Source organism: Lepidochelys kempii, chromosome 2, assembly GCF_965140265.1.
Source record: "Lepidochelys kempii isolate rLepKem1 chromosome 2, rLepKem1.hap2, whole genome shotgun sequence".
NCBI classification, from domain to species: Eukaryota; Metazoa; Chordata; order Testudines; family Cheloniidae; genus Lepidochelys; species Lepidochelys kempii.
In genome coordinates this window covers 32576479-32589167 of record NC_133257.1, presented here as the reverse complement: position 1 = coordinate 32589167, position 12689 = coordinate 32576479, and the positions used below count along the sequence as shown (strand labels likewise).

Below are 12689 nucleotides of genomic sequence, written 5' to 3'. Positions count from 1 at the left end.
TGCAACAATGTTCTTGCCAATAACTGTCCCTCAACAATAGTAGCCTGGAATTGTTCCCTTTGATCTGGAGGAAGGTGTTCAATAAATGATCCAAATTTTGTTAGTTGATAAAGTTGTACTTGGTCAGCAATGCTTGGTAATTTGCAATGTGGAATTGCAGTGTAGCCGATGAGTAGGTCCTTGCCAAGAGGTCCAGGCATTTTTGGTCTCTGTAGTATGGGGTTGATCTATAACAATATTGTTTGCTTGTTCCCCATGTCTACAACCAGAGAATTTGGAGGTTGGTGGGATAAGAGGAATTCAGAATTCTTGGTGGGGACATAATATTTCTCATTGGCCCTTTTTCAAGTGGGTGTCACTGTTGTTGGGGTTTCCCAGATGGTCCTAGTGGATTCCAATAGAGCCTCATTAATGGGGAGGGTAACTCTAGATGGTATCATAGAGTGTAGAATGTCCAACAGCTTGTGTTGGGGTTCTCCAACCTCCACAAGGGATATCTGCAGAGAGTCTGCCACCTGCTTAACGAGGTCCTGGAACTGCCAAAAATCATTGGCCATTGATGGAGGGGGAGGTAACAGGGCCTCATCTGGTGAAGAGGACAAGATGGTGGTTTGAGGCATAGCTTCTTTATCTGCCTGGGTCTTTTTCTCCTCAAATGTTTCCTCCTGTTGCCAGGGGTGTGGGGAACTTTGGTTTCCTTATCATCCCAATGGAATAGGGTTGGGGTACTAGAAAACTGCTGATGATAGGCTGCCTAGGAATCCTAATATGGCCATTAAGACCCATACAGGGTTGGGGGGTGGCATACAGGGTTGCTCCCACTAGGAGTGATGAGATCCAAAAGCATCTTTCCTGCACCTTCAGGAAAGAGGATTAGTCGTCATTTTCTTTTTTCCTTTATGCCGCTTTTCCTGGAGAGGGTTGCAATGGCAGCATGGAGAGTAGGAAGGACTAGACCTCCTTTTCCTCTGCAACAGGTTTCAGCTCCTCATCCCTCCTCATCCAATCCCCCAGTTCCCAGGCCAGCCAGGAAATATAATCCCTCCAGCGTGTCCTGAGTCGGCCTCAGGGCCTCCGCCCTGTGGGACGTGCCAGGTAAAGTTCCAAAGAAGCCTCCCGGGGGCCATCCTTATCAGGTGCCCAAACCACCTTACCTGTCTCCTCTTGATCTAGAGGAGTAGTGACTCTACTCCGAGGCCTTTCTGAATAGCCAAGCTCCTCACCCTCTCTCAGAGAGTAAGCCCAGCCACCTTGTGCCGAAACCTCTTTTCCATTACTTGAACCCGTAATCTCGTCTTTTCGGTCATTACCCAAAGTTCATGAGCATAGGAGAGGACGGGGACATAGAGTGACCTGTAAACCGAGAGCTTCATCCAAGAGCTCAGCTCCCGCTTCACCATCAGATACCAGGATCTTCACAGATGCCTGTTTAGCCTGAGAACTGTGTTTTCTCACCTCCTCCGTACTCACGGAGTGTAGTGTGTTGGTGGTCATCCCTCCTCCTCAGACTCAGAGGGAGGCCCCTCTGCCTCGCTACATACCAGAGGACAAAGTTAATTAGCAGGGGAATTAGCAGGTTAACAGTCTATAGCCTGGCCCTTTGGGTGGCCTTGCTACTATCAGTCTTTATCCTAGCCTCCTGGCTAGGACAGACAGCAAGTGCAGTCTGGAGCTTTGGCCCTCTGGGGAGGGCAGAACAAGGAGCTGCCTTTAGCCCAACCTTCTGGCAGAGTAAGCAGCAATCAACAGTCAGGCTTAATCCTCTGGGCAGGGCAGGGCAATAAGCAGTCTGGGGCTCTGGCTCTCTAGGTAGGGCAGCGCAGTAAGCAGTTTAGGGGGCTCTGGTCCTCATGCAGAGCAGAGTGATAAGCAGTCTAAGCGGGCTCTGGCCCTCAGGTACAGCGATAAGCAAATGCAGGCCATCTGGCCTAAGATGGGGAGGCTGCCACCTTCAGGGGCAGGGCTGGCAGCAGGCAGTAGTGGGACCTGGGTCCACCCTGCTCCAGGGGTCCCAGCCCAGGGCCCTGACAGTGGCGGAGGGCTCTGCCACTGGGTCAGCAGGGATCTCACCGAAACACGATGACTCGCTCCGACAACAAAGCCAGACTAAAGTCTTATGTTCCTGGGCTATTTCCTATCACAGTTTGCAGATAGGCTCTGTAGTCCAAGGGTCCTCCATCTCCTTGGGTATTCAGCAACCTTAGCAGCTCCTCAGGATACTCATCCAATGGCAGTCCTGGCAGCTCCTCAGGGTCCTCCTCCAGGAGGGATATGGGCACTGATATCAGGGGGATTCTGATCTGGGAGATATAGGCTTTACAGCTATGAGAAATGGGATGAAGTTACTGAAAGTAAATTTGAATCTGAATGTCATCAAAACAAACAAACAAATACCCAATAACTTTCTGCCAGTGGCTGAGGGACAATCTTCTGAATTAAGTGATAAAGTCATTTTGCTTTAACCATGTAAAAGTGGCACTGCACAACGCATTAGAAATCCTGCAAAGGGATAGTGTAGATGTTTTAATTGGCATTTTCCAGTTAATTCCCTGATGAACTTGAGTTGCTTATTGCAATTGTGGTACAGTTGCTATAGCAATGGAAGACATAAGGCTTTGGCAACATCAGAAGACTTCTCTTTTGGACGACTTCCACCACTATTATTCACCAAATGATCCAAAGGAACTCTCCTTTTTAAAAACAGCATGTTAATTGTGTTTTTGAACAGATGCTTCTTTGTAGATCCTAATAGATTTTCCTCATTTTTACCTATTTTTTTCCTTCTAGAAATATAGATGTTACATTTGAAGTTGCATGATTTTTTTTTTAAATTCATGATGGTAGTTATTCAATATTACAGACTTGTCAAAACTTCCTGGATTTTTCATCATTAATATGACAATCACAGAGCAGTCTGTGTTTTAAAGTGTGAAGGGGAGCCTATGTAATTATAAAATATGTATGTGTTTGCATATGTTTAAAGTGTTGATTTATCCTTGAAGTGAACTATTTCCCATATGTGTATACACAGATTGTAATGTTCATAAAGTGGTTGTACACTCCTAACAAGTGTCACTGGCTATGCCCACAACGCCAATAATTCCCAATGTGCCATGCCTGTCGTTTTGCCACTCAGTTAGCATGCTCACTTTATTTCTCAGAGTTTACAGATCAATATAAAAGCATATGTGTATATATAAATGATCCCCCCACCCCTTATTTCTGTTTCCCAAGACAGAAAGCTAGATTGTAGGTCATGTAGCTTTTCTATATTAACAGTTTTTAAAGCAACCTTCTACATGTATGCCTCTACCCTTGTTAGAGTTCAAGTTCTAGTAGGAGATCTCTGTACTCTTTAGATTTCTCACAAACTTGCCATGGTAGCTTGTCTCAGGAACAATGGATGTTGGTGATTATTCTAAGGGCTTATATAGACAGAGAGTTAGTATGCTAAAAGCAGGAGTGTAAGTAGCATGCCACTGGCTAACTGCCCTTGTGGACCCTGCTGCTGTGCATTCAGGTTCCCTAGTGTGCTTTAATCTCCTCCCATTTGAAAAAGGAATAGATCAGTGCACTGTAGATTTATGACAGCTTGCCGCGCACTAACTCTCCAACTAGAAAAGCCCTAAATGTCACCTGATGTAGTTTTGCTCTAGTTATACTTCACAGTTGCTGTAGAGTCAGAGAAGCTGGATTTTTTTCCATTTACTTCAATAGGTGTTAGATCAGGCCTGAAGAGAAGCACTCTGCAGAGCTTTTGTAATGCTCTCATTCAAAGCTCTTGCTCTAACTTATAAGAGCAGTCAGGAAAATTTGAAGGAGCTATGTTACTTCCTTTCAAGAGAGAAATGAGTAGACATGCACAGTATTAATACATAAAATAAATTAAGTGAGACTACTCTTACTGAAGGCATAGGAATTAGCAAAAAGCCAACGACCACTTTGTGTTTCTTAGTCAGTTTCTGTCCTTGTATCTGTTACCTTTTGTTTCTAAAATGTTGTGTCTAAATTCCTACCCAAGCATGTAAATATTTTCTTAATTTGAAGTATGTCCATCCTATTCATCAAAACATTTAAGCATGTCATGGAATTCAAAGGACTGCAATAATGGAAAATGAACACAGTTCCATTCCTGGACTGTACTAAAATTTAAGAATTTCAGCATAATAAATGTAAGTCTGGATGCCTACAAGCAAGTGGATTAGCCAAATGTGGAGCTTACTTACTGAAAAACTTACTCAAAAAAGCAATTTTATAACAAATATATATAACTAATTATAGCTAGTGGAAACATCTGTTAAAGACACCTGATAGCTGTGTTTAAGAAAGGAAATACAGGTGAGAAATGAAAAGCACAGAACAATAAAAAGTTCAACAAAATTTCATTTTAGGTTCTACAGATATTTGTGGTATCAAATTTATCTGTCACAAGGTGAGGTAACCCTTTAAGGGAAATTGCTCACACTTCTTGTGCTTAGTTTTTCACCTTCAGGGTTTGAGATAGTGGTAGTGTTAGGTGACCAGGCATCACGTGATGGTAGGGTTGAGGTGGGTGGGGGAAGTAATGCTTTCTATAAAAAGTAGTCTATTCCATTTAGCTGTGGTGAGAGATGGAGTTGTAAGGAAATGAAAGGTGTCTGTGATGGAACTGGTAAGGAGCCCCATACAGCTGGACTGGAGCTACCCGCAGTAGGCCACCAGGAACAAAATCCCTTCACAGCAAATGAAATAGCCTTGAGCCATGATATTTGTAGATGGAAGTAGCCTGTACTAGGTAGTGCAAATGGGTGTTTATCATAAATATAAACGGAAGGGTAACCACCTTTCTCTATACAGAACTATAAAATCCCTCCTGGCCAGAGGCAAAACCCTTTCACCTGTAAAGAGTTAAGAAGCTAAGATAACCTAGCTGGCAGCTGACCAAAATGACCAATGAGGAGACAAGTTACTTTCAAAGCTGGGGGCGGGGGACAAAGGGTCTGTCTGTGTGATGCTTTTGCCAGGAACAGATCAGGAATGCTCTTCAGAACTCCTGTAAAAAGTTAGTAAGCAATCTAGCTAGAAATGCATTAGATTTTCTTTTGTTTAATGGCTGGTAAAATAGCTGTGCTGAATGGAATGTATACTCCTGTTTTTGTGTCTTTTTGTAACTTAAGGTTTTGCCTAGAGGGATTCTCTATGTTTTGAATCTGATTACCCTGTATTTACCATCCTGATTTTACAGAGGTGATTCTTTTACTTTTTCTTTAATTTTCTTCTTTTAAGATTAAAAAGAAAAGGAGTACTTGTGGCACCTTAGAGACTAACGAGCTGTAGCTCACGAAAGCTTATGCTCAAATAAATTGGTTAGTCTCTAAGGTGCCACAAGTACTCCTTTTCTTTTTGCGAATACAGACTAACACGGCTGTTACTCTGAAACCCTTCTTTTAAGATTCTGATTGCTTTTTCATTGTTCTTAAGATCCAAGGGTTTGGGTCTGCGTTCACCTCTGCGAATTGGTGAGGATTTTTATCAAGCCTTCCCCAGGAAGGGGGTGTAGGGCTTGGAGGGAATATTTTGGGGGAAGACATCTCCAAGGGGGCTCTTTCCCTGTTCTTTGTTTAAACATGCTTGGTGGTGGCAGCATAGGATTCAAGGACAAGGCAAAGTTTATACCTTGAGGAAGTTTTTAACCTAAATTAGCAAGAATAAGCTGAGGGGATCTTGACAGTGTTGAAAGTTGACACTTGTGCTTATTTAGGGTGCTAGGATGGGACTTCCAGTGAAGGTGAGCACTGGGAGATAGTCCATCCCTTCTACTAGACTGCTAAGTCTGGTGGGGTGCAATAGACCAGAGTGCTTTACAATAGTTAGCTAACAGTACAAACATTTTGGAAAGATCATTAAGTGGTCCACCGAGACCCTCAGCAATTTTCAAGTGGTCCGCGGAAAAAAAAGTTTGAGAACCACTGCACTAGACTATTGTGCCCTATGACAGTGTCTTTGATTGAACACAAGACAGAGTCAGTTTGCTGAACGTGTGTTTTGTTGAACTGTGTTTTAATACCCTACATCAGGGAAAACATATTTATGTGACTTGCACGAGTATACGGGATGGACCTGAGATCCGTAAGTGTGACAGCAGCAAGCTCTAATGCTGAATGAGGTGAACTCCTATTAAAAGGCATGTGCCGCAGAAATGTAGCTTTCTGATTAGCATAGTTTTTAGTGACCTCATATTTATTCCTAACTATTGATAGGAAAGGGCTAGCGGACAGCATGGGAACATGCCGCGATTTTCATGTACGTTTACACACCTCGCGCTCTCTCTGGCTTCCAAACGTAAAGAAGAGTCAGAATTACACCCCAAGCCCACGCTGTACAATTCCCAGAGCGGGGGCCGCTACCCCGCTATAACTGCCTGATACGGGTCCGGGCAGTCTCCTCACGCTCCGGCTGCGCTCACAGGCGGGAGCTGCGCGGCCCGCACTGGCACAGTTCACGGGGGACAACTCGGCTCCGCGCGGCCGGTGGCGGCCAAGCCCGGGGCGGGCGGCGGCGGGAAGCCGGGGGGCCCCGCCCAGGGGCACAAGAGCGCACTGGGCTGGCCGAGCCCGAGCGGCCTGTCGCAGCCACGGCGCCGGCGAGCGCGACGCTAAGGCCGCTGGGTCCCTCCCCTGGACACGCCCTGCGAGAGCAGCCAAGCGCGCGCGCGCGCGCGCGACCCCCCCAGCAGCCCCGTCAATGGAGCGGCCAGCGCGCGATCGAGCGGCTGCTCCGTGGCGCGCCTGCAGCCCGCGGCGGCTGGCTCCGCTCCCAGCCTGCCTCTGAGGCGCAGCAGGGGCGGGTCCAAGCTCGACCCGCCCCTCTGCCTCCCCACGTGAGGCGCCCATGGCGGTGGCACGCGCCTGCCGTCCCCTGGCGGTGCGCGGCAGGCAGCTCGCGAGCTTCCCAGGGTGAGTTAGGGCCTCAGGCCAGGGGTCCTCCAATTCCTCCTCCTGCCCCGCCCCTTCGCCGCGCCGTGTCCCCGCCTTCCGCTGGCGCTGGGGGATGGAGGGGAGACTGGGAAAGGGGCGTGGTCGGAAGGGGCGGGACAGTCGCTGAGGTGACAGGAGGCCGAGGTGGCGGGCACGGGGGGCCATGGCAGCGGCGGAAGATCGCGCGCCTAGCTTTGAATGAGGGGCTCTCGCGCTTGGCGAGGGAAGCGGCTCTGGGTGCGGCGGCGCGCGACGCTCTCGGCTCGAGCTGCCTGGCGCCCTCCGGAGACCCCTCCCCTTCTGGGCAGGTGAGTGAGAGAGCGCGCTGCGCGCGCAGCCCCCCGGTTCCGTGACCGTCGCTCACCCGCTGTCTCGGGCTCTTCTTCCGGGTCCGGTGGCCGGGGCGCAAGGTTCGCGTGCCCCGTTCAGCCCCTAGGCCTGTCTCTTCGGGGGGGGGGGGGGGTTGCTGGTTCCTTACTAGCCCCTCCCCTTAACGGCTGCTGCCCTTAGGCAGCTCGATGTAGCGGTGAATGTGCCATCTGTTGGTCTGGGGGCAGCAGGGCTGGAGCTCCCCCCCTTCCCCCCCAGAAACACCTGCTCAGCATCGCTAGTGCCAGCCTGGCACAGCCTGGGGAGCAGGCTGGACCCCTGCGCCAAGCACAGCCCGTGGACTAGTGGGTGTGCTTCGGTCCGTGGCCCATTGCAGGGCTCCAGCTGGCGTGGCTAGGGGTCTTGTTCTGAGGGACAAGGGAGCATCTGATCTCGAGGTGTTTAGTTGCCACCACCGTTTGTTATTATTGAGTGTCCTTATTTCTGCCTGTTGTGCTTTGTTCCGGTCTCCTTCCCTGTGCCACCCGCAAACTCTGGCATCAGTTGTTGTATAGTGAATGTTGACTTGTAAACTGCAGTGATGACGAGGGTGCAGACTACACCCCAGTTAAATAAAGGGGAATCGGAGGGACCACCCCTCTTGCAGCTTTTGTTTCAGGCTGTCTCTTTGCTGATTTAGGAAGACAGCCATTCTTCCGTGTACAATCATTTCCTGTTTCACAGGTTTCCTTCACAACCATGTCAATGGGAGAACTTAATACATGTATTGGTTTAAAGAAGGCTTTGATTCTGGAGGGTCTGGATACTGGCCAAGAGGTACAATCTTGCTTCTGGGTCAGGTGTTTGATACTATATTTCTGTAGAACAACAGAAATGTAGGGCTGGAAGGGATCTCGAGAGGTCATTTAGTCCAAATCCCCTATGCTGAGGCATGACCAAAGGTAGACCATCCCTGAAGGGTGTTTGTCCAAACAATGCACAGAAACTTTCAGTGCTTTGAATTCCAGAACTTCCCTTGGAAGCCTATTCCAGTGCTTAACTATGCTTACAGTTAGAAAGATTTTCCTAATATATAACCCAAATCTCCCTTGTTCCAGATTAAGCTAATTACTTTTTGTCCTACCTTCAGTGGACATGGAAAACAATTGATCACCATCCTCTGTGTAAGAGTCTTCAAATATGTTAAGGGCTATCTGTTTCACCCCTCAGTCTTTTTTCCCCCTCAACGCTAAACATGACCCGTTTTTTTAAGCTTGTCTTATTGTTTGTGTTGCTCTCCTCTGGACTCTCTCCAGTTTGTCCACAACTTTCTTAAAGTGTGGTGCCCAATGCTGGACACAGTACTCCAGCTGAGGCCTTACCAACACTGAACAGAGTTGAATAATTACCTCCCATGTCTTACATACTGCACTCCTGTTAATACACCTCCAGAATATTAACCTTTTTGCAACTGCATCATGTTGTTGACTTGTGTTAGACTTGTGATCCACTATAACCACCAGAACCTTTTCTGCCTGGTCAGTTATTTCCCCTCTTGTATTTCAGCAGCTGATTTTTAAATCCCTAATTATAGTACTTTGCACTTTTCTTTGTTGAATTTCATCTTGTTGATTACATCCAGTTTAATCAGACCATTTTGAATTCTGATCCAGAGTGCTTGAAACTCAGTTTACTGTCATCTGCAAATTTTATAAGCATTCTCTCCACTCCATATTCAAGTCATTGAAAATATTGAATAGTACCAGACCCAGGACTAACCCCTTCGATATCGCACTAGATACATCCTCCCAGTTTGACAGCAAATATTGATAACTACTTTTTGAGTATGGTCTTCTGACTAGTTGTGCACCTACCTTAGTAATTTCATCTAACATAAGAATGGTCCATCTAGCCCAGTGTCCTATCTTGCAACAATGGACAATGGCAGATACTTCAGAGGGAATGAACAGAACAGGGCAATTATTGAGTGATCTATCCCCGGTCATCCAGTCCCAACATCTGGCTTAGGGACACCCAGAACATGGGGTTCTGTCTGTGACCATCTTGACTGTTGATGGACGTAGATAAGTCAACATATCTAATTCTTTTTTGAACCAAGTTATATTTTTGTCCTTCATAGCATCACCTAGCAATAAGTTCAACAGGTTGACTGTGTGTTGTGTGAAGAAGTACTTCCTTTTTTGTTTTAAACCTGTTGTCTATTAATTTCATTGGGTGACCCCAGGTTCTTGTGTTTTGTTTAGCCAATGTCATGTAGGATAGTGTGAAAATCAAGATAAATCATGTCTACTGCTTCCCCTATTATCCTCTAGGTGCTTGCAAAATGTCTATTTAATAACTTGTTCCAGTATTATGCAGGTATCAAAGTTTCACTGACTGATCAATAATTCCGCAGGTCCTCTTTGTTTCCCCCTTTGATAGGTGCCATTCTCCAGTCCTCCGGGACTTCACCTGTTATCCATGAGTTCTCAATTGCCTCAGCTAGTTCTTTAAGTACCCTAAGCTTAATTTTGTCAGCCCCTGTCATCCTGAATACATCTAACTTGTCTTGGAACAGTTTACCAAGGGTTGTGGTGGAGTATTCATCACTGATAATTTTTAAACCAACATTGGAGGCTTTTCTAAAATATATGCTCTAGCAATTATTTTGGGGAAGTTCTATGGCCTGCATTATACAGGAGGTCAGATTAGATGATCACAATGGTCCCTTCCTGCCATGGAATCTGTTAATCTAAATAATCTTTAATATGTTCTTTCCAATTATGACTTGTGTTCCTTTACCCTTGTTGTTAATATTAATGTTAAAATTGTGTTCAGTATCAGGTCATCGTTAATCTTTTTGGTGAAGAAGGAAGCAAAATAGGAATTAAACACCTGCCTTTTTAGTGTCATCCGTGATAAGATCTCCTTTCCTGCTAAGTAATGGACTTTCACTTTCTTTCATTTTTCTCTTAATCCTAATGCATTCATATCACCTCTTCTTGTTGCCTTTCATGTCCCTGGATAGAAGTAATTCATTTTATGCCTTAGCCTTTCTGATTTTGTGCTTACATTCTTGTGCTGTTCATTTGTAGTCACTCCTAGCAATTTGTCCATGTTTCCAATTTTTGTAGGGCTCCTTTTTGATTTTCAGGTCATTAAAGAGCCCTCGGTGCAGCCATATTGGTCTCTTTCTATTTTTCCTTTGCATTGGGATAGTGCGCTGTTGTGCCTTTTTATATTGTCTCTCTGAGAAACTGCTAGCTCTCCTGAACTTCTTTTTCCAATGGGATCTTGCATACAAGTAGTTAAACTTAGATTTTTTTTTAAGGTCCACTGGTGCTCTCAGTCCTTTCTTTCCTTAGAATCATGAAGTCTTTCATTTCATGATCATTTTCACCCAAGTTTCCTTCACTCCTCAGATCTTCAATCAATTCCTTCTCATTAGAATTAAGTCTAAAATAGTGTCTCGTTACTTCCTCCACCGTCTGAAACAAAAAGTTGTCCCCAATCTATTCCAAGAATTTATTGAAGATTTTGTTTTACCATATTATTTTTCCAACAGATGTCTGGGTAGCCGAAGTCCCCCATTACTACCAGGTCTTGTTTTGTGGATATTTCTGATATTTGTTTTAGAAATTCCTCATCCACCTCCTCCTCCTGATTTGGAGTTCTATAGTGGACTCCCACCATGATGGTTTTCCCCCTTCTGGCTTCACCCAGAGACTTTCGACTGGTCTGCTTTTCACCTTCTTGTGGGCCTCAGAATAAGTGAATGGATTATTGATGTATAATGCAGCAGCTCCTCCATGTTTTTTCCCTGTCTGTCCTTCCTGACAAGCTATACCCCTCTAAATCAATATTCCCATCATGAAGCTGTGCCATTGTTCTGAAGAATGATAGACTTCTATATAGGATGCTGTTGCAGTTGTAGACTGGTATTTAATGTGGCTCTGATATGTTGTTAATAATAATACTTAGAAATTATATGGTATTTTCTATCCAAAAATGTCCATGTGCTTAAAAATAGTAATACATTTATACTGCCAGACTCTTAAAAAAAGAATCTAAGGTATTAGTCACCATCGATCACGATTGATTGGTCAATCCTGGAGACTCTCTAAGTCGATTACAATCTCCGGCTGCAGCAGGGCTGCCTGCCCCAGCCCCACATCGCTCCTGGAAGCAGCCAACATGCTCCTACGGGAGGGAGAAAGGGAGGGCGGGGTCTGCACATGCTGCTCCCACCTGCAAACACCACCCCTGCAGCTTCCATTGGCCAGGAACAGGGAGCTGAGGTCAATGGGCACTGCGGAGGTGGTGCCTGCAGAGAGGGACAGCATGTGGAGTCACGTGCCCCCCCCCCCCCGAGGGCTGCAGGGGCACGTTGGCCCCTTCTGAGAGCGGCGTGGCCATGTGCTGCACTACTGGCTGGCAGGGTGGGAGAGTGGCTCAGCTCGTGATGGGGAGGAGGTGCCTGAGTGGCAGGCCGGGGGGAGCCTGCCTTAGCCCTGCTGCGCCACTGACCAGGAACTAGCAGAGGTAAGTGCCCCCTGGCGGGAGCCCGCACCCCAGCCCTGAGCCTCCTTCCAGAGCCAGCACCCCATACCTCGTCCTGTACCCCAATCCCCTGTCCCAGCTCAGAGCCCCCTCCAGAGCCCACACCCCACACTCCCTCCTGCACCCCAAAATTTTGCCCCAGCCTGGAACCTCCTCCTACACCAAACTTCCTCCCAGAGCCCGCACCCCCTCCCGAACCCCAACCTTCTGCCCCAGCCCAGTGAAAGTGAGTGAGGTTGGGGGACAGCGAGCAACGGGGGGGGGGGAGGGAATTGAGTGGGGGGGGCTTTGGGAAAGGGGCAGGGTAGATCCTGGGTTGCCCTTAAATTCAAAAAGTTATCTTGGGCATAAAAAGGTTGGAGACCACTGATCTAAGGTAACTACTACTATTTTTAGATGTTTCAGTGACTTATCACTTATTTATTTTTAAAAAGATTTTTGTCTTCTAGATAGTCAATAGAAGTAGCAATGTACAAGATAGCAGTTCCTGTCCTAGAGTGTTTACAATGTTCAACAATCAAAAATAGCAGGCAGAAGTGATGTTGTGACACTTTGAGACACTTTCATCCAGATCAGAAAGGGGTTGTGTTACTACCTCCTCTGTAATCCTGGGTGGTTCTGTCCTGGGTAGCTTTGGCTCAAAGTCCTAGCGCCAGCAGCATGGTCACAGCACAATGGGCTCACCGTGCTTTCCATCAGCCTGATTATTCCTTGCCGAGTTAAACCAGCAGCTGTTCCAATCCCAAGTCTTTCCTACAGTGTCCAGTCCTTCTCACTGTACTCTCACAGAAGTTATCAAGTTCATTCTCCAAAGAGACAGAATATACGCCACCCTGTTAGTTTGGCTGGAGATCCACACTTCAG

General features: G+C 46.6%; 1 protein-coding gene across 4 annotated transcripts in view; it reads left to right on the top strand.

Annotated features, from left to right (window-relative positions):
* Positions 1–7044: 7044 nt before the first annotated feature.
* EBAG9 (estrogen receptor binding site associated antigen 9) overlaps positions 7045–12689 on the top strand; it is a 40609-nt gene continuing 34964 nt past the window's right edge. For 3 of the 4 annotated variants that reach the window (XM_073330305.1, XM_073330303.1, XM_073330302.1), the window contains exon 1: positions 7182–7264. Coding sequence is in view for 1 of the 4 variants with exons in the window: in XM_073330304.1 (XP_073186405.1) it covers positions 7155–7264 (110 nt within the window). In the remaining 3 variants the exon portion in view is untranslated. Of the gene's footprint in view, positions 7265–12689 lie in introns of all 4 variants that reach the window. The other variant, XM_073330304.1, reaches the window with a different exon arrangement.